General features: G+C 40.7%; 1 protein-coding gene across 15 annotated transcripts in view; it reads left to right on the top strand.

Annotated features, from left to right (window-relative positions):
- The window catches only part of NAV3 (neuron navigator 3), a 353,937-nt gene that overhangs the window by 152,974 nt on the left and 178,917 nt on the right, over positions 1-22,046 (top strand). For 11 of the 15 annotated variants that reach the window (XM_008164582.4, XM_008164583.4, XM_008164584.4 and 8 more), the window contains exons 6-8: positions 5,638-5,706; positions 8,582-8,721; positions 20,198-21,233. In XM_008164582.4, coding sequence (XP_008162804.2) covers positions 5,638-5,706; positions 8,582-8,721; positions 20,198-21,233 — 1,245 coding nt within the window. The remainder of the gene's footprint in view (positions 1-5,637; positions 5,707-8,581; positions 8,722-20,197; positions 21,234-22,046) is intronic. The other 4 variants (XM_065559490.1, XM_008164586.4, XM_065559467.1 and 1 more) reach the window with 1 other exon arrangement.

The raw sequence follows: 22,046 nt of genomic DNA on the forward strand, positions 1-22,046 counted from the left end.
GAGTCATTTGCTTTCCTTGGGGCCACATTCCCAGTGCTGTTTTTTTTCTTTCTCTCGCTCTCTCACTCACACTCTCTTCTCTACTACAAACAATACCCAGTGAAACCTCTCCTCCCACATAGTTCATATTCCTGAGTGGCCTGATGTGCATTCTTTTTTGGTGGTGACATGTGCCTGTATTTTGGTTGAAAGCCCCTATTGTTTCAGCTACCAGGTACCATTAAGGAACTTAATGGCGTCTTATAATTATCTTAGATAAGCGGCAGTTACCAACCCCAAGTTTCAATGCACTTTAGACTAACACATAACAATACATTCGAATATGAGTGTGAGCCTGCAGCTAAGAAAAGTGCACTGTATGTTTTGCAAAACTTCATTTTTTTTTCTGACTGCCAAATTATGTCTGTAGGCAATTGGCTATATTGGCAATATTTTCTTTTTAAAAGATAGTATAATTCTTGCAAGAATGCTAGACTTTTGATGTGTTGAAGGTCACATCCAGTGGTTCTGGAGTAATTTTTATAGTGGGGGTGCTGAATGTGATGTATTTGGGTTGTTATTCCTACTTCAAGGCAGGGAGGGTGGCAGCACACCCAGCACCTGTAGTTCTAGCACCTGTGGTCACATCTGTAAGTGTGGGGCCAGCAGTTTTGGAAAAGATAGCTATGCAATAAGCTAATGGGTCCATCATGGTCTAGTGCTAACCAAGAGACATAAAACAAAAGTAATTAGGGACTTGATGAACCCATTGTATTTAATGGTGACAGCCTTCTTCTCTCTTCCCTCTCCCCCTGCACTTATTTCACATATCTTTGGAAAATGAATTCAGTTTTCAGAAGCAGAGGGACTGACCTGGTGCTGAGACTGAGCAATGCTTTTTAAGAGATTTTGGAGATTTGAAAGCAGTCTCAAGACAGAAGCTCCCTGAACTTGGAAGGGGTTAGACGGATAGAGAAAAATACTTTGCTAGGAAGCATTTTCAGCTGAATATCCCTCTGCATTTTGTCTTCATTTAATGGAAACGACACACTCTGTACCTGCAGGCTGGCACACCAACAGCTCAAGAACACGGAGAAGTCATAGTTGTCTGATCTTTTCAGCTGCCTTGGAAAATTATTGTTCTTCTAGGTCAAAAAGCTATAGTACAATATCGCTGTACATAGCATTCACAGCTTTCAGTTGGTGCCTGAGATACATCCTGTTCACTTTGCTTTAAAAATCACTGTCTGTGTTAATTGTACTTACATCATTTTGTCTTACACTCAGGAGTTACACTCAGGAATTTTTTAACACATTTTTTCACATTTTATTAGTGTGCCTTCCAAACAATGTAAAAGTGACACCTCAGCATTATGATGCCTTCATTTGTCCTGCCAGCAGAGGTAAAAGTAAGCCAGTCTGGTCTGGCATACCAGCAAGAGCCAGTCATCGTGCCGGACCGGACCAGCTTCCCCAGGCTGGCGATTTAAAGGGCCTGGGGCTCCCTGCAGCAGCTGGATCCCTGATCCCTTTAAATTGCCTCCCCAAGCCCCACTGCCGGAAGATGCGGTGCCTTTACATTCCTGGGCCCTTTAAATCACCCTTGAGCCCTGGGGCTTCCAGCCGCCTCTGCAGCTGGTAGCTCTGGGGGTGATTTAAAGGGCCCAGGAATGTAAAGACCCCGCCTCTTCCAGTTGAGGCCACGCCCCCTGCTCAGGACTCTGGTGTACTGGTAAGTCCTTTAAGTAACTTTCACCCCTGCCTGCCAGGATGACAAAAAGGTGGGTGGGAGACCTCAAACTGTGAGATATTAAGGCAGAGAAATAGTCTTAAGTATTCAGCCTCTGAAGTAAAACGAGAAGTTGTGGTTGCTTTTGAGCTTCAAGTGCCCAGCCTTTTATTGCAAAATTGCTATGGATGATAAAATAATAAAATATTGTAGATGTAAGCAGGTTGGGCAGAAGGGTTACATTTTTGTGGTATGCTCCAACCAGGGTTCGAACTCCTCTGCCCCAGCAAATAACCTTAACTCACGACAAGTTTGACGTAGCATGGGACAGCACAACCTTTTCCAATATTTGCCCCAGTGGTTTTGCCCAATCATTGGCTGAGGCTGTGACCCCTGAGCTAGAGGCTGCAGGGCCGGGGCTCAACAAACCTGACATATTAGCCATTATACAAACAGTAATTTCCTCAAAATATAAACCCTTCTGTTACATTTTTGGGTGCTCGTCCAGGATACCCTGGGTCAGTACCCCTCGCAAGCACCTGTTGAGTGTTCCACTGCATTGGGAAACAATTGTGTTTATATTCTGCCCATCTAAGTTGGCAGCAACAAGGGCCGGGTTCTGTATCTAGGGGTTTCAATAACTCAATGCAAAACCGGCTTGAGCCCCCACCCAGTGACCTGGGACAATTACATACCACCCCCTGGGAGTCTGAGTGTAGCAGAAAATGTTTAATAACATGAGGTAAACGACATCAGCATTAAATTGGAAAAACACCACAAACAGGATTCATAACACAAACCGTGAGCAAAAGACCCACCCCAGCAAATTGGGCTGTGTCCTTTCCCTTTGGTTCTTGAATCCAGCAACCCAAAAATCACGCAGAGTCCCCAAAGTCTCTGTCCCGGGTCAGTGCAGCCCCAGAGTAAAAGGGGGGCACGCAGGGTGTTAAGGGGCACCTTACGTGATCCGAGGCCAGTCGGCCATCTCTCCGTGGGGTTCCGCTGCAACCTTCACCATGAGCCAGTCCACTTCCTGCCGTCCCACAAACTGCTCTGCTCTACGAGCTGCTCCACTCCGCTCACTGACCTGTGAGCCACTCCAGCCATCTCCACAAATGGCTCCACTCACCGACCTGTGAGTCGGTCCAGCCATCTCTGCAAATGGCTCCACTCACCGACCTGTGAGTCGGTCCAGCCGTCCCTGCAAACAGGTCCGCTCGCTGTTCCTTGGGCCGCTCCAACCATCCCCGCAAGGCTCCATGCCGCTCGCTGCTCCTCCAGCCATCCCCGCAAACTGCTCCGCCAGCTGCTTAGCAATATAGCTTCAGGCTCCCCCACTATTTAACACAGCACTCAGTGATCTCAGCTCTTAATAACTTTAGCTCTTTTGTGATTTCAGCTCAGAGTAGGGGAGCCCCAGTGCTGGTACACCATTGGCCCAAAGTGAATTCAGCTCAGCAGCCTGTAACTAGACTCCTAATGGAATCAAAGTTAGCTCTGACATTCAACAGTAGAGAGAGGAGGTGGTGCAATTGGTGTTTTGAGCCCTCAAAGGGGACCCATACTATCAGGTACAAATACCTGTCACTATCCTCTCTCAATTCACTGGGTTGTGGAACCCATGTCCCTTGTCTAGCGAGTGCTACTTAGGTGATGGTGAGACACTCTGTCATAAAACAGTTTCATTGTCCTTGATTCACATAATCAGGGTAACAACACTTTATTCCTCCTGCCCCAATAACAGAGAAACTGGGGATCCCACCCCATCCAAAGTAACCACTATCAGTTGCTGTTGTTTCATGCCAGGCGGGTGGGTGTGCCTATGCAAACAAGATCAGCCCCTGGAGTTCTTTTCCACACTCGCCATAATTCACCACCAGATGTCAGGGTAGAGCTCATCCTGACTCTGCTTACATAATATAATATAAGATATAAAGTATTATGTAATATGTGTGTGCACATATATAGAACATGGGCTAAGTATTATTTTAAATCCCAGAGGAGATGCTGTCATTTAAAACTATGAATTGTCACTGTTGTGAGGTTATACAATACATCTATTCCAAAGGGCCGTGGCATTGCCGTCTTTTTGGTGGCTCCATACCCCACTGTTAGGACTCATATACTCTCATTTCTTTCAAACAGTGTGTGAGCAGGGGCCATTTCCAACCTGCAAACACAGTTCAGACATTTTTAGAGGCCATACTGTGACCCCTTACTGGGGTTGTGTTTATTAACACAGAAATTAACAACAATGAACACGAAGTTCAGTTCCCACTTTCTCAATAAAAGGCTGGGCACTTGAAGCGCAAAGGGAACCAAAATGTCCTGTTTTTACTAGAGGCTGAATATTTAAGAATAATTCTCTGCCTTAATATCTCACCGTTGGAAAAGGTATCCCACCCACCTCTTTGTCATCCTGACAGGTCAAATGAAGGCATCATAATGCTGAGGTGTCACTTTTACACTGTATTCACTATTTTCAATCACTATATTCAGCTAGACTAATAGGCTGCCTACCTTAGTGCATCAGCAGAAACCACATAACTCTTTCCTACCAGAATCAATACCTCCTAGCAGGGAGAGATGATTCTGGCAAATAGTGCCAGCCTATTATACAGGGCCTAAATGCCAGAGGCGGTGGCTGCTGCTGCTGCTGCTACTACTGCAGTGATTTAAAAATATAAACTGTGGGAGTTGCTGGGTTTATGCCAAACCAATCAAAATGGAGCTGCCATTTTATTTGGTTTCCTCCCACATCCTCAAAAGCCCTAAGGCTCTGATTTCCCATTTCACCTGAGCTATGATTTAAACCACCTTTGTGCCTCCCCATGATCTGGGGCTCTGAGACCTGACAGCTGCTCTACATTCTATCAGCCATAATAGCTAGAGTACATCAGCTGCAGCTCCTCCCCATAACCATGCCTCAGTCAAACTCCTCATGCAAACTGCTGGGAGACCTGGTCGTGTAGAGCCACACTGCACTAGGGAGTGGCATAAACCGGCCATAAGGCAACAGAGATTCAGCACCAGGCATCTTCTGCTTGATGGGACACACGTCTGGCCTTCCAACAGGGTTCTGTAGTAATCCCCTAGCACAGACATGTCTTGTATTGCAAAAATGCCCTCTGCATGCTTTAAGAGGCTAAGATGCAACTCCCTATGGAATGTAACAGGAAACATAAATAAATAGCAGGAGTCGCCTATTAAAGCGTCTGTCTGAGCAATGCACTTTGTTACAATTAGCTTGAGTGATAATGACAGAAAACATCAGTGAACACTTCTATATGGCTACATTTCCTTTGGTGTCAAGTATCAGAGGGGTAGCCGTGTTAGTCTGTATCCACAAAAACAACGAGGAGTCCGGTGGCACCTTAAAGACTAACCAATTTATTTGGGCATACGCTTTCGTGGGTAAAAAACCCACTTCTTCAGATGCCTTTCCTTTGGTGGGTTCAATTTATATCTGCATTTTGGGTTCACACTGGGTATGTAGCTGCAAATCGGAATGTTGGTTCTCCTCTAACTACCTAATTGCAGATCCAGATCAGGTAGCTGGAAGCAAAAGTACTTACATATTTGCCTGCAGTTCTTTTTGCGGGAACAAAAACTCAAACACAAATTTTGCAGTTGCAGATGGCACTACCAATACTGAAACTTGGCCATTCTGAATTTTTTCCCAAACTGTCTATACCTAAACGTTAATATATTCTGCTGAGTGAGGCAAATTACAGCGCTGTCCATTATTTCATAATCTGTACATTGCATTACTCATAATCTGCACATTAATTCATTCTTTGCTGATTAATTTGGGTTTTCTGTACATGTTCAGCTTGCATTACATTAACTCATAGTTTGCTGGTAAGTGTGTGCTTTCTATATGTGTTCAAAAATTCTTTAATTCAATTTCTCTGTTTCTTCTCATACAGTCTGAGAGCCAGATATGCAACTCAGTCTAATCACAGTGGAATTGCAACCAGTCAAAAAAAGACTTCTAGGTCAGTTAATATCTCTCATTTATTGCTTATTAGTGATACTCAACTGAGCCAGTGCCCATTGGTATTTTATTCTTTGGACATAAGTAAACATTGCAATGTGTAATCATGCAAGTTTTGTACCACAGAGCTTTGTCATGGGAAAGCCTTGCACCTGACTGGCAAAAGCAGATTTGTACAATACCATTAGCCATATTTCTGATTGTTATGTATCGTGCATCTTTGTGTCCTGCATGTAAATTATCAGATTTGAGGGGTTAGAAGGCTTACGGATTTAGTAAAGCTTTTGACTCAACTTCTTCCTTGGGTCACAAGTGAAAATGAGTTTGGAAGGCCATCCTAGCTCCCAAGGGACCCTGTGTCCACGTCACAAAATCATCACACAAGTCTAGTTCATATAGGGTTGTCAATTTTGGCAGGACGTATTCCTGGAAGCTTCAGTACATGACATAGTCTTTAATTAAAGATTAATCTTTAGTTTCTGGAGACTCCAGAACAATCCAGGAGGGTTGGCAATCCTAAATTCCCTAAATTCTGGAGCAGAGGAGCAAAGATGTAGCAGACAAACAGTCACAGACTGTGTCTGCTGTCCCTGGAGTAGCATAGCTAAGCCCCTCTTCATGAGATACTTGGGTTTGGAGACACAAAGGGCCTCAGCTAAAGCTTGAAGTGTATTTGACAGAACTGTGTGCAGAAACTCACACTTTCCCTGCCTGTCCTGTTGTCCACTTGAGCCAGTGCTGCTAATCTTTCACTTTCATGACCTCTAAAATCCACAAACAGATTTTTAGAAGAAAAGAATTCAAGTCCCTCTTGCTGTTGTAAGTTTGTGTTTATGATAAGCAATGCCTTTATTAATCACACTGTTTGCTGTACAGTTCATTGCTGAGAACAATGAACTATAAATAATGTAATCCAGAATAAAGCTTGCATTTCATAATGTGGTGCACTAATACAATCTGAGTGACTGGTGATAGCTTGCAATGAGCCATTCCAGAGTGTAGTCGCTTTATGCCTGTGATCATAGGTCTTCAGTCTCATTTATTGCTGACACTACTGTCTTGTCCACCATTCAGCATGTGTAGGCTAACAGTTTTATTGTCTAATACTTTAAATCTATGACAGTGTTGCCAAGGCCCTGATCAGAGGTATGTGACTTGTCCCTTATCTGTTACTTCCTACTTTGCATTTCCTTGGTTGCTTAAAATGATTCTGCAAGGGCAATTTGAAAACTGAGTTCAATTAATGACAGTAAATGAAGTAAATTGGAAAGTATGTAGAGCAAGTGACCTCATGTATAATGTGCTTACGGCTGCAAGTTCAAGGATTCTGGCATGTAAAATATACACTTAAGTAATTTACATTTTAATAGTACAGATGAATTTCCAGTGTTGCACATGCCTTCTCGTTGCCTTTTTTTTTTTCTCATTACCTTTGACAAATGATCTCAAGGCTCTGACTGCCTGTCAAATTAGGGTAATGAGAAAGAGCAAATGGATTTTTAAGTTTGTTTTAGTGCATTCTTCAGGGAACAGAAGATCACTAGACTTCATGGGTCATGGTAAAGGTTAGAATGCATACAGCTGTAGAGACAGTCTGCTCTGGTCTCAGCGCAGAGACTAGTGGGGCAGGCTGGCAGCCAGAATGAGCCATAAAAATAATGAATGGATTAGCTCTCTGAGGCTTACATCAGTAATGTAACAGAATGTGGGGCTCTTTATATGTGTTATCTAATGAAACTAAAATGATTTCAACATTTTTGATGTACCAATGTGTTAAGCAAAACATTTATAAAAATCTAACATTTTGGAGTCCTTTATAATGTGATTTCTTTCCTCTCTCCAGCTATTGCCCTTTCATGATGCATCATATGATGACACTAGTATCATTTGAGAACTCTACAGTAATTCATGCTGTTGTTAGCAAAGTCTTTGAAATTACTCATCACATTTGCATAGTCCATCAGTAACCGAATATGGATATTATATCCCTGTTGCAAAAGTCTGTTGATGATCTAAGTATTTCATTATGTGTTGTATAAAAAGGGGGTGGGAGTTGTATTTGCAGTGGCGATGGAGGAAATTTGAAGCAGACTTGTATTAAATAATCATATGCCAGAGAATTGAATCAAGCAAAATACAATGATGCTTTATACATGCTACAGACCATGGCTCCTAATTTTTTCATAACACTACTACACAGTAAGGCTCAGATGGTGGCAGCAAATAGTAACAAATGAACTGTATAGTCTGCATTATATTCTTATATAGGGCATACATACATCTGCAATATCTACCTTAGAATATTTATTTTCAACATTCTGCATTTGAGATAATAAATATGCAGACCAATCTGAAATATAGTTAAAGCTAGAGCCAATAGCTATTCAAAATGTATTTGAGTGCAGTGGATTAGTAAAAGTCTAGTTATTGTGCTGTAAATGCAATTAACTACAGTATTTACCAGATTAAGAGCATTTGGGGTATTTCTTCAAAATATTTTATTGGTATGTTCTCTAGTCAATTTTATCATATTTACTCCAGAAAACAGACTGTGATATATTTAAGTAAAATATTACACTGTAATAGTATATGTGGGTGAATCTGGTTTAGCAATATTAATGGCAAATGCAAAGCATCCTTATGTTTCCTGTGATGCTATAAAACATCTTTTTCCCTTTTGTGTGTGTTAGGATTAACTTTTATTTTCATTGACCCTGTTGAATCTAACTAACTTGATTCCTGTCATTCATTGTCATCATGTGAAATCATTGTTATTCATTTACTGGTTCCATACTTTGGTCTGATACTTGACAAAGTGTGTGTTCCATATGTTTGCATCTTGTACAACAAAGTAATTTCTGATTATACTGTTCTAGGCTTCCAGGGCCCTCAAGGGTGCCAGCTGCAGGCAGCAGTACCAAGGTCCAGGGAGCTTCTAATTTAAATCGGAGAAGTCAGAGCTTTAACAGCATTGACAAAAACAAGCCTCCACAATATGCAAATGGCAATGAAAAAGGTAAGTTTTGAAAAGCCACCAGTAACTGTTCATAGACAACACACACAGTCTGAAAGCAGAAAATAAACAATCCCATGTGTAACACAAAAATCATAGTTAGAGATGGGCCAGGAAGGTGGTGTTGAGTTTACGTTCAGGTTCGTAGCTGAATCAGGGCTAAAATGTGGATTTGGACTAATCAGCACTGAAATCTTGTGAACTGTTATTGCAATATTTTTACCCCCACTGGTGAAAATCTTACGAGATTCGCTGAAGTAAAAGGTGACTTGATGTTTCATGGGGGAAATATTGAGTCTGATCCAAATCCCATTGACTTCAGTGTGCTTTGAGTCAGACCCTCTGTGGAGTCAGCAGTTCGTGTGGGATTTGGAATCTTCAGGTTGCATATCCAGACCAGGACCATAATCTGAGAAGTGAGTTTGGACCTGGGGATTCAAATTTAAACCCATTTTCTGAAAATTTTGAAGGGGTTAAAATTCAAGTTTCATATTTTGCTTCATCTTTAATTACAAGCTGCTGTTCTATCTACTGCTTTAATTCGTTCTCCTCTTCATCCCCATCACTTCTTGATCTCCTCCCTGGCCTGTGGAGCAGTTTTTCTAGAAAATGTCCCTCTTTATTCTTTATCTCAAGAAGAAGAATTTGAAAATTCAGTATTCTGAGTTGAGTAAATACTCCAGGCCCCCTTTCTTCTCTGTGTAATGAACGACATTCTATTCATATCTCTGGGTTAGAATATAGTTGAAAATGATACAATATGCATAATACCCATTTGCATCCTTGGGGTCTGTGGGAGGAACAAATATGCAGTGAATGTTCTTCATCTAAGCAACAGGCAACTATCCAGATTTTTTCTGCAAAATTCTGATGAACATGCTTTGCCCCTAGCAGCATCTGAAGATATAAATCCATCCTTTCAATAGTTATTTCATTATTTTTACTATCAGGGACGAGTATTTTGGATAGCTCTGTAGTTGATTTTATTTTATCATCAGCTTGCTTATGGCAAGACATGCAGACTAAATCCATAAAGCATACAGGATATGTACTGAGCAGACAGTATATAGTTCACAAATACTATAGTGGACTTATGCAGTAGGAGGTGTGGCTGCTTGAGTGAAGGTATGTACAATAGTTTAGGTTTTAGAAATGCTATGTGATTTTGACATCAGTTTGCAGTTGAAACAACAGCATATGGAGGAATGAATGAGTAAAGGTGGGAAACTTTTTTCCATAGTTGTAGATACCAGTTTTTCTCAGCTCATTGCTTGCAAACTGTCTTTGGACTGCTAAGACTTGCCTTGCAATGCACGTTTATGTGGCTTTTTCTGTGATGGATTTCTTTACTTTCCCATTTCTTCCCTGCACAGAATGAGAACCTTGATCAGATTTTTAGTGAAGTCATCACTTGCAAGAGGATAAGGGCTGCTTTGTTTGTATATAATCATTCGATTCATTTTACAGGATATAGAAAGCGTAATGTTGCATAACTACCGAGTACTATATTTCAAATTTTCTGTCTCTGCTCTTTTTTCTTACTTCAAATAACAGCAGCAAAGATCTGAGTACATTGATTTCATATGGAAACATAAACCAAGTACAAGTTTATTTTAGAGACATATATATAAAAGCAGAAGTTAATGAGGGAAAACAACTATAGTGAGTGCTGGGATAGCAAAATATTTCATCGAAGATCCTAAAAGGACAAACAGAAAAGTGCATCAGAATCCACCATATCAGTTCCTTGCCCAAAGAGAAAAATAACTGCACTAAAATGTTTTTAAAGTTAATTATCAGGATATGTATATTGTTTAATGTTTCTGTGACAAGTTTAAATAGCAACTTTTTCATATCTAGGAACTTGTCTGGCATTAATGTATAGAAAAAATGTATGAAACAAACATTCTTACTAATAGTACAACTACTAAATAATAATATTTAGCACTTGCTACTAAAGTAATTTGAAAAGTTGTTTTTTTCCCACAGCAACACAGCACAGGGAACTGAAAGCTCTATTTTTAATGCATTGTCTTTGCCATGGGCACTACAACGAGACAAATTAATGCTAGCAGCCCAAGTAGTACCAGTGTATAGTGCTTTCAAAATATTAAGTGACCATTCTGATAACATTCCTGTATGGTAAGTATGTATGTATTACAGACAGATAAGCTGAGGCAGAGAAGTTAAATGGCTTGCACAAGGAAGTCATCGTGTGAGTAGGCATCAGAACTCAGGAGCTGCGGACTGCCAGTCCTGTGCTCAGACCAATATTAGTGCATAGTTCTCTTTAGTATGACTCAATATATGCTGTATGAGTTTGAATACATTACACAAGGTTATTTACACAGTACGTTTTCAAGAATTGGTAATAATTGAAACTCCAGTTATTGTATAATTAACATGGTTTCCAACTCAGTTACTGTCAGGGATGGACATAAATTTACAAGTTTCAGAGTAACAGCCGTGTTAGTCTGTATCCGCAAAAAGAAGAACAGGAGTACTTGTGGCACCTTAGAGACTAACAAATTTATTAGAGCATAAGCTTTCGTGGACTACAGCCCACTTCTTCGGATGCATCCGAAGAAGTGGGCTGTAGTCCACGAAAGCTTATGCTCTAATAAATTTGTTAGTCTCTAAGGTGCCACAAGTACTCCTGTTCTTCTTTTTGCATAAATTTACAGATTCAAGTGCCCAATCCTGCTCCAATGCAACCAAGAATGGACCCAAAATCAGATCTGGCCCAAACCTTTACTCACAACTTGACAGTTCTTGGACCCTTTTTGAGGTTCATTTGTAACTTATAAATAAGTAGGGGTGTATCCCATAAGGAATAATTCACATGAGGCAAAATCCCCCCCGACCCTGTTGAAGCCAATGGGAGTTTTGCCATTGACTTCAGTAGAGCCAGAGTTTCACCCACAAACTCATTCAGCCAGAGTTAGAGTTTACTTTATGGTAGCTTTGATTAAGACATGTGGGCCCTGAGTACATAACACATATCAAAAATCTAAACAGGCCGATGCTAGGAGATTGCAGTGAGTTGGCTCATATGGGCTCAGTCAGCAGATCTTTTTCTTTTCTTCCCTCCCCTGGATGCTACATCCTTTGGAGGGATTTCAGTGAGAGTAATGGAATGTCTGCTTCTGAAAGAATAAATAAAAAAGAAAATAATAGGAATAATTCTTTCATTTTGAAATAACAAGGATGAAGTCATTTAGATTAATTTCCCCTCACACTTCTTAGGAAGAACAGCCCTGAAACATTATACACTTTTCCCCAGTATGGACTTCTTGCAGTGATTCTCAGACTGTATTTGGTGTACCACCTTCAGAATTTCAGTCAGTGATAGTATACTTTAAACTAAACCTCATACAACCTGACTGCAGCCCACTCACCACCAATGTTACATGTCACCACACTTTGAGAATTACTGTTCTACTGCATCTATAGCACTCATTCTGCGGAAGAACTGTACAGTGTAACATTGCATGAATTAGAAAGGTAAATTTTGTCAGTTGAAAGTAGGAAAGAACAAATGTTCTGATTAATGTTTTCACCACATCGTGCTGAAAAAAAGACTTTTAGAATTTGACTATTGCCCCTAAATTATTTCTGTTGTGTGGGGTTTAAACTGGAATATTTTCACTGTAGTGAAACGGAGTCATACGACTATAATCCCACTTAATACTTAAAAAAATGCTTAATAAAGGTAAATGCTGAACTTCTGGCTATGAATATTTGTAATATAAGATACTGTTACCTATCTTTGGGGCAGGCATATGTAACTCTCCCATGGAGGTTTTCCTAAGAAGCAAAAAGCATGTGGGGTGGGCAAACTGGTTTGAAAGTGTTTGGTTATGATCTCATATTTTCATTGTCAACAATCTATTGGCTAGTCTAAGCTGCTATCTAACCTTCTCACAACCCCTATTGAATTGAATGGTGTCACTCATATGCAAGACATTTGCTAAACTTAAAAAAAATCCAAAAAACCTTTTCTCCCGTCTCATATATTGACTCTTACAGAAAACTCCAATTTTACTGAGTAAACACATCTTGTAAACCCCTTGTCACAGCAGACTCCCTTGTTAACTTTCCCCTTTTTTTTATGTGTAGTCACTCACCTTTTAAAATATTTCTAAAGCTACTTGATACTAACCCTCCCTCCCCTCAAAATACATAAATGCATTTTGAGATTGCATCTTTGGAACCATCATTGCACCGCTCACAATTACATTTCCACTCTGCTTTTATTCTGTATAACTCTGACAAATTGGCCGTGCACATAGGGGCAAATCCAGTGCCTCACCTCCATGAAGACAATAGAACAGGTGTGGTTGTAGCACATAATGGAGGACTGGGATTGTGCAGAAGTATGCACCTCTATGTGGTCTGAAGTCCTTTTAGGTGGCAATGTAGTGACACATGTTACAGTAGACACATGTTAAAGGTGAACAGAGCTATTTCAGCCAGGGGATGAAGTCGCCTTCACAGAGTGGCTCCCCAGCCATTCTGTGGGCTTGTGGGGAAAATGTTTATACCTGTACATTTCACAAGCCCCTAGCTAAGCTACAACTGAGGCTTTGGTCCTGAAACGTTACATGAGAGATTCTGTTATATTAGTATTATTAGGCCTGTATGTTTGTCCTGGTCTCATTTTGTGTCCATTATTTTGTTACACACCTTAGGACAAATCTGACATTGGCTACTGTCAGAAAGTCTGCATATAGGAGAGGTAGTGCAGGATGGCAGTTCACTACGCCAATCCAAGTCTCTCGAAAGCAAAAATCCACTGTAAGATTATGCTTAGGGGTCAGAGCATTCTTCTTGGTGTATGCTCCTGATCCAGTAACATATGCTTATATACATATCCCTCTGTCATGTGTCCCTTTACACAACCATATAATCATTGTTCTCCTAGCAGGAAAAATCTGAGCAGGTAAGTGGAAGAAGAAAGTTGTGTGGGTGGCTGTTTCTGATTAGCATATATGTAGGGAACAACTGAACTGTCGTTTGTACTGAATTGTATATGCAAACTTCCATATGAGTTGGTGATTTACAAGTTTAAGATGTAAACGTAAAAATAAAATGTAAAAATTAAATACACGAATATATCACTCAGTATCAGGAAACAAATCTTTTTATTCTACTTCATTATCCATAAAGATGGACTATTGGTATACAGCTATACAGCATCTGTTTAAGATGGAGATAGTTGGCCTGACAGAGTATAACGTAAATTACATAAGGACTTTTACATTTGTCTGTGGTGTCACTAGTATCTGGATTTTGGACTTTAACTAATACAGTATTTGTGTTACAAGGAAACAGAATTTCTTATTTAATGTATCTCTGATGCCTATTGCCATGATATATGTACAGGCTTGGAAGGATTTGATTTTTTTCGTTAAATGTCGGTAAATGTTGATTTCGCCATACATACACAAACTGACAAAAACATATTTCCATTGATGAAAATAGAAATTCACAAAAAGGTTTCAGTTTTTATTTTGTTTAAAATTTCCCAGGAATTTATCAGTGTTTATTATGAAAAAAAATAGAAGCAGGTGAAGATCAGTACAATAAATTAATTTCACAGTTTTCTGTGTAAATATTGGGGTTAACATTGGGGGACTGAAGCACCGAAAAAAAAAAAAAAAAAAAGACAACCCCAACAAATAGTGGGAAGAAAGAAAACTGAAAATGAAAGCAGTTTAATGGTTTATTTCATGGACTGCACAGTAACAATTTGTGCACATATGCATGCACATGAGTGTGTTCGTATATCTTGCATTACATTGCTTATTTTAACAGAGAGCCTCGTATTTACACTTTATTAACATAAATACATCTACCTAATGTAATGTATTAGATTTTCTTCACATAATTGGTCTTTTCATATACTTGAGTGGTCCAGAATTGTGGTACAAATCAGTTAAAAAAAAGAAAAAAAGAAAAGAACCCCCCCCCACACATACACAAATAATAGCTTATGTAAAACCTGGGAAATTTTCAATAAAAATCAATGAAAACTGAAAATGAAGGGCCTTATGGACAGGCAAAGAAAGACAAATGCTGCTTGAGAACTTATTAGAGTTTGATTTTAAGGATATTTACTTAGTATATTTGTATGTGTTATGTTGACAATTTTTGTTTTAAAGCTTTAACTTTTTGAATCTCAACATACATTGTTATTAAATAATTATTGCTTGTCCCCCCATAATTTCACTCAACTGTGAAAATTTGAATAGATAAAAATTGAAAAAAAGCTTAAAAATAAACATTAATATACTCCATCAAAATTATTTTTTTTAATTGAATTCTGCCAAGCCTACATATATGCAGTCTGAATCAACATGCTGGAAATATTGATTTATGTTGTTATTGTTGAAGAAAAGTTAGTGTGCCTATGCTATAATAATCAAAACCTCTCTTCACTCTTATAAGCTGGTGACCTACAGATTTAAGATGTAAAACTAAAATGTAAAAATTAAATACACAGATATATTTTGTTTGGATTCACTCTGTATCAAAATTACCACAAGGTGGGGACAGATGTCATGTAATAAATACCTGAGTCAAACTGAATGTGCACAGCACACTAACAGATCTGCAGGTTAAAGGAATGCATTTAGGGTGGGAGACAAGGTCATTCCGTATCAGGAAACAAATCCTTTTATTCCACTTTATTAATTGCACAATGAACTATTGATAATACACTTGGGCACAGAAACAACTCTCTTTAAGGAACATTAAGGGTGTGATTTAAATTAAAGATTAAGAGCCAAATTAAAGCTCTCAGTCCATCTGTAACTTATCTGGCGCTGATTACAATTTGTGATATATGTGTTATGAAGCAGTGACTCCAAGGCGCCTGTGGGTACTTGCTGTGTATACAGCACAACAAGCTATTGAGGAAATGCCAAAAAGTAATTTTTTCTTTGTTTACTACTGTCTCTTCATTAGACAAGCTTGATATTACTCCAAAGGAGATATGGTAAGGGGGGCTTGGTTTTGTGTTTTTTTTTTTTTTTTTTTTAAATCAGTACTTTTTGTAAGTAAATGAACACAACTTAAAACTGGTAACCTACAGAGATACCAGAATATCATAGTTAACACACCAGAATGTAAAAATATAATAATAATAATATATACCTATCTTATAGAACTGGAAGGGACCTTGAAAGGTCATTGAGTCGAGTCCAGTTCCCTGCCTTCACTGCAGGACCAAGTACTGTCCCTGACAGATTTTTGCCCCAGATCCCTAAATGGCCCCCTCAAGGATTGAACTCACAAAACCTGGGTTTAGCAGGCCAACGCTCAAACCACTGAGCTATCCCTCCCCTCAACATAGTGGACTCATATATTGTTAAATATAGTCTGAATATATTTTAACACTTTTAATGAAGCACATGAAAACTGGAAATAAAGGCCCCAATCCTCACGTGTAATCAATGAGTACTCAGTGCATGTCCAGATGTGAGTGCAAAGGAGGCTTTGCTCACCTCCCATCCTGGGCCATCAGCCACCAGACCGGTCCCTGGAATAAATTAAAGAAGCCTAAACCTTGCTATAATCTACCCAGCAATCCACAGCCCCCAGGCTTTGCTCCAGCAGCTGGGGCTCACCAGAAAATCATAGAGGCCCAACCACAACCTCTGCACTGGTGGCTGGGAAGGAGGCGGCTCAGTAGGCAGGAGTGGCGCCAGGGATTTTGCCGCCCTAGGGGGCAGCGCTCCTCCTCAGTAATCGGCGGCAGCTCCTCCTCTGAAGCTGCGTTCTCGGTGGCGGGGGTCCTTCTGCTCTGCGTCTTCGGGGCACTTCGGCGGCGGGTCCCGGAGTGAGTGAAGGACCCGTCGCCGAATTTCCGCCGAAGACCCGGAGCGGAAGAAGCCCCTCTGGGCAGCCCTGGTTCTCGGCGGTGTTTCTGCGGCCGCTTTTCTTCCCACCCAGAGGAATCGCCGCCGAAATTCCGCCGATGGCGGCAAAATGCCGCCCCCCACATCCTGCCACCCTAGGCGACCGTTTAGTATCATCTAGTGGAAGCGCCAGCCCTGTCAGTAGGCCCTGCTTGAAGACTGCTTCATGCCTCTAAAAGGATCTGTCTCAAAGCATTCTCAGTTATGGGATGAGCTACCAGAAGAGATTAGAATGAGATAAAGTCTGACCTATTTTAAAGACCACTGTAAGACGCATCTATTTGCTGAAGTTTTCTCACAGTAACTAAATCCTACAGAGCTTCCTGGAACCGGGGAAGGATAAAGAGCAGAATCGTCTGTGAAGTCCACTATAGGCATAGGCATGCAGGGCTAATTCATCAGGGCAGGGCCTGCATATTATGGTGGCGAGTGCTAGAAAAACTAAGATAGACAGAGCATCTGTTTAAGATGGAGATAGTTGACCTGATAGATGGCATCACGAGGATCTGGATTCTTCACCTTAACTAATACTGTATTTATGTTAGGAAGAAACAGATTTTGTGGATCTATGGTGCCTATTGTTATTATACATGTGCAGGCTGGGTCAATACTGATATATTTTGTTTTCGTTGAAGAAAAGTTAGGGCCCCTCTCCCAAGATACTTACAAGCGTCTACTCCCTCTTATGAGCGGGTAACTTGCTTTCATTTATAGAACTTATAGTACAAGAATCGGAATTGTAAATAGCCCTGGCTTAGCACTCAAAGGAGAAATGCTGCTAGTGCCCTTTCTCACTAACTATAATATTTACATTATTGGACCTTGGACTCACGTTTCCACATAAAGCTTTAAGTGCAGTTTTGGTAAGACATGAATAGTATTTCAAGTGGACGTTTTGTAGTCATGCTTCAGACGTATCTGCCACTCTGAAATTGACACTGAATAAGATGGACACGCCTAAGCATCCTTTCAGTAGCCCTCCTGGTGTTCTGTGCAACAATACAAAACACAGTAACTTGAAACATCATCTGAGCTAATACAATTATGCACAATAATTTAGAGAACATAATTGGTGGTTTTAATGGGTTTAATCACCATTAACACTTCATTTCTCTGATGCCACAGAGTAATGTTAACCAGCAAATAGCACTCAACTACTCAGGCCCCCACACTTAGCAATGTGGGCTTAATTTAAAAGAGCTCATTCCCAATGTATGTGTTTTTCATACATCAATCTGTTTTGCTTAAGAAGGCAGGCTGCTTGTTGGAAAATATGGTTAGTGTTTAAAATATGTTCAACTATATTGATTATTACACAGAGGGCCTGATTCTCATTTATACTAAGGCCCCTTTGCCCTGCTCTGGCAGTGTAAATGAGTTTTAGGACTAACCTATAAAGGGATTTAGTGGTCTACCTCACACTTTAGGACCTAAATCCAAAATTGAGATTCTCAAAATCCCAGTTCATCTGCCTCCCAACCCAGCATGGCCCTACCTTCCCTAGACAGATGAGGGTGAGTCTACATGAACAATTTGTTCATGGTAAATTTGAAGCATGCATGAATCTATCCCAAATCAACCTGCCTTGGACTAACTGTCCATATGGACTCTGCTGATGCATGTTAACAGTTCATTAATGTATTCTGATCTAGTCCTATTTCAGTGAGCACTAGGCAGGCTAGCGGGGAAAAGATACACACCCCAACTTGCCGAGAACTAAATGCTCATGTAGAGAAACCCTCGATTTCTGCTGATGGGTATGTGCATGGCTGCTGGAGTCTTGATATCCAGTGCCTACTTCACACCTAACCCTCAGCAAGATTAACAAACTAGGCATCCCCTACCCTGCCTGTGGGATCCAGTGTGGTAGGACTCAGGTAACATTAGAGTATGTCAACCAGTTTGGGACCCAGGCTGAAGCTGCCTTCTACCTTATAGCCTGGTGGTGAGAGCACTCCCCCAGGACGTTGGAGACCCACTGGCCTAGGGGGTAATCTGGGGTGGGTCTCCCTATTTCTCCTTTTGAAGCTGTTTCACTGTGTATAAATAAATAATCCCTTGGGCCAGAAAGAGAGTGAGAATGACCCTATTGTCCAGTGGATAAGGCACTCCCTTGGGATGTGAGAGTCAGAACCCAGCCTCTGCTCCTGTCCATATTTAATTTTTTTATAGAGTGGAACAGCATCAACAGGAAAGACTGAGAGAGCCCCCAGTCTGGAAAATTCTATTGCCTGGGTGTTAGTGCACACACCCAGCCTGGGAAACACCCAAGTTCAACTCCCTCTTCTTCCTGAGTCAGAGTAGAGCCTTGAAACCGGGTCTCCCACTTCTGAGGTGAATGCACTGGGCTATGGGGTATAAGGCCACTGACTCCCCATCCTTGTTTTTGCCAAAAATGGTTGACCTGACTTAGGTGCCTAACTCCAGGAGAGGGTTCATGGCTCTGAATCCTGGGTGGAGGGAGACGCTTCTCTCCAGCTGAAGGTAGGTGCCTAAATCCCTTTGAGGGGTGGAGCTTGGGCCACACCCCTCTCCTTGGCATTTCCTGTTGGCTAGCTTAGGCAGTTTTCTGCTCAACTTGCTGGCTTTTGTGAATCCTATTCTTAGGCACTAACTCGTGTATAGGAGGGAGTCTGGGTGCCTATCATAGGGCTGCAGATTCCACTATGCAGCAGAGTGCCTGAAGTTAGGTATTGGAACACTGAACTTAAATCCCCTTTGTGGATCTAGCCATTAAAGCAAATAAGAATCAGACCTAAATAACTGTCAGTATTGCGCTGTTGCAGAACTAGCAACTGCTTCAACTGCTATCAAGTACTGTCAACAGTGAAGCTTTCTGATATATTTTCTCCTGTCCTGGAAAATACACCGTAATCAAACCTCTGTGATCAGTTCTAGCAAAGAAATATGGTGACCAAAAGGTAGAATTAAATTAGACATTTCAGGGCAGTGGCCCAGAGAAGTGTTGGTATATGTGCTAGACATTTTTTGCTTGTAGGAACAGAAACAATATTTCCCAGACCACTGTCTCTAGTACAGGTTTCTCAATGTAAGTATCATATTACCCGAAAACCAGAAAAGAAAAGCTTAACTTTTGTTATCTTTCAAAATCCATCTTTTCCCCCCTCAGCATCTCAATTCTGTGATTTGAGGTGTTCACTAATTTACTGACATCTGGGACATCTTCTGATCAGAAGGCTTTCTTGAACTAATATTAAGATACGATTATAATCCTCTAATTATTAAGAGCTTTAGTTTCAGAAGTGAGAGTTACATCATGCCTCCATGTTCTCCTCAGCTCTGAGAGATGGATACTCTAAAACAACATGACAGAGAAGCAAAAACATTCTTGTTTTGCAAGCCATATACTTAATTGTAGCCTTCCGTGTATAAACTAAGTTTAGTATAAACTGCATTTTCCGTCAGTTTTTGAAAGCTCAGTTGTATCTGTGTTTTTAAAGGTATAACTAATTAGAATATTGTTTTAGAGCAGGAGGAAGAAAAATAATTCTATCATTGCAAAATATATGATTCTCGCTGTTTTTTTTTTTTAACAGATTCACCAAAAGGCCCTCACCCATCTGCAGGCATGAATGGAAATGTGCAGCATCCCACCAGCACTGGGCAGCAGCCGGTCTCTGCCATACCCTCTCCAAGTGCCAGCAAACCTTGGCGCAGCAAATCCATGAATGTCAAACACAGTGCCACCTCCACCATGCTGTCCGTGAAGCAGCCTAGTCCCGCCACCTCCCCTACTCCATCTTCAGACAGGCTCAAGCCACCCCTTTCTGAAGGAGCGAAACCCCCTTCATCCGGACAGAAATCCATGCTGGAAAAGTTCAAGCTGGTTAATGCTAGGACTGCTTTAAGACCCCCCTTGTCATCCAGTTCAGGACTCAATGAGAGTGGAAGAGAGGATGATATCTTTTCGGAGTGTGGTGAAATGGACGGCTTTAGCAGTGGGCTAAATAGTGGTGGCTCCACGAGTAGCAGTCCTAAAGTGTCGCCTAAGCTAACCCCTCCAAAAGCTGGAAGCAAAAATCTCAGCAATAAAAAGTCTTTGCTACAGCCAAAGGACAAAGAGGAAAAGAACAGGGACAAAAATAAAGTTTGCACTGAGAAAACAGTAAAGGAAGAGAAGGACCAGGTCACTGAAACATCTACAAAGAAGAGCTCAAAAATTGCAAGCTTGATCCCAAAGGGGAGCAAGACTACAGCGGCCAAGAAGGAAAGTTTAATACCCTCCTCTAGTGGGATACCAAAACCTGGATCAAAGGTACCGACAGCAAAGCAGAGTGCTTCAGCTGTGTGTGCAGGAAATAAAGAGTCTGAAAAATTCAGGACTACAAAGGGCAACCAGTCTCAATCGACAACGAAATCACAAGCTAATGAGAAAGCCTCCACTTCCTGTAGTCTTGCTTCTTCTGAAGGAAAAGAATCTAGCCCAGCTCTGACCCCTGGTTCTTCTGCAGTTCTTTCTGTTTCAATGGCTGCAAGCAGTGGACAAGTCACAGGAAATGGCATCGTCCAACTTCCTCAACAACAGCAATATAGTCACCCAAACACTGCCACAGTAGCTCCTTTCATTTATAGGTAAGGTCACTAAAACAATTTTGTGTTATTATTTATAAGATGTGTAACTGGGACTGATAGAATAATTCATAGAGAATCAAATGGCTAGTGGATTTTATCTGTTTATTCACAAGTTGTACACAAACATGATTTTCCTAACATTTGTGCACTATTCAAAATTACTCTATGAATAATTGCCGTGGGCATTTTTTGGTTTGTAGCTCATACTTGGGCCGTTTGTTGAGAGTATTTGCCATTTGAAATTCAAGCTGTTTTGATTGGATACGCAGGTCACATGATATGTTTCTGGTGGATGAGCATAACTCTTAAAACCAGATTTCCAGTGTGGAATACTTCTGCTTAGATTTCAACAGCTATTTTCTGCCAATATTCTGCAATATTTGCTTAGAATTCACTGTTTCCTAAATATTGTTAAAGTAAACTTTATTGGAATCATCACAAAAGGTGACACAAAAGAGGCATTAGCGAGGGAAATAATTTTAAAATGCTTGCAAATATTCACCAAGGACGAATTGGGTGAGCATGGGGGTTGATTGCAGCATCCTGATTCTACTCTACTGACCCTAGAATAACAGTATTGCAGAAGGGCAGCTTTAAGTTACCCACCTAGTATAATCTTTTATGTTAGGTAGGATCCGGTGTAGTGGATTGAAAAACAAGAGGTAAACTATGGCGGCTAGAGATTTTCATTTTATACAATAAGGAAGCTATAATAAGGGAAGCTACTATTCTGGCTAGTTTCAGTAATAGTGATTGCAGTTTAATAAGGTTTCAAATGTCAGCTGTTGGAGGATTTTTAGATTCAGCTGTGGG

The sequence above is a fragment of the Chrysemys picta genome, chromosome 1, assembly GCF_011386835.1.
Source record: "Chrysemys picta bellii isolate R12L10 chromosome 1, ASM1138683v2, whole genome shotgun sequence".
Lineage (NCBI taxonomy): Eukaryota > Metazoa > Chordata > Testudines > Emydidae > Chrysemys > Chrysemys picta.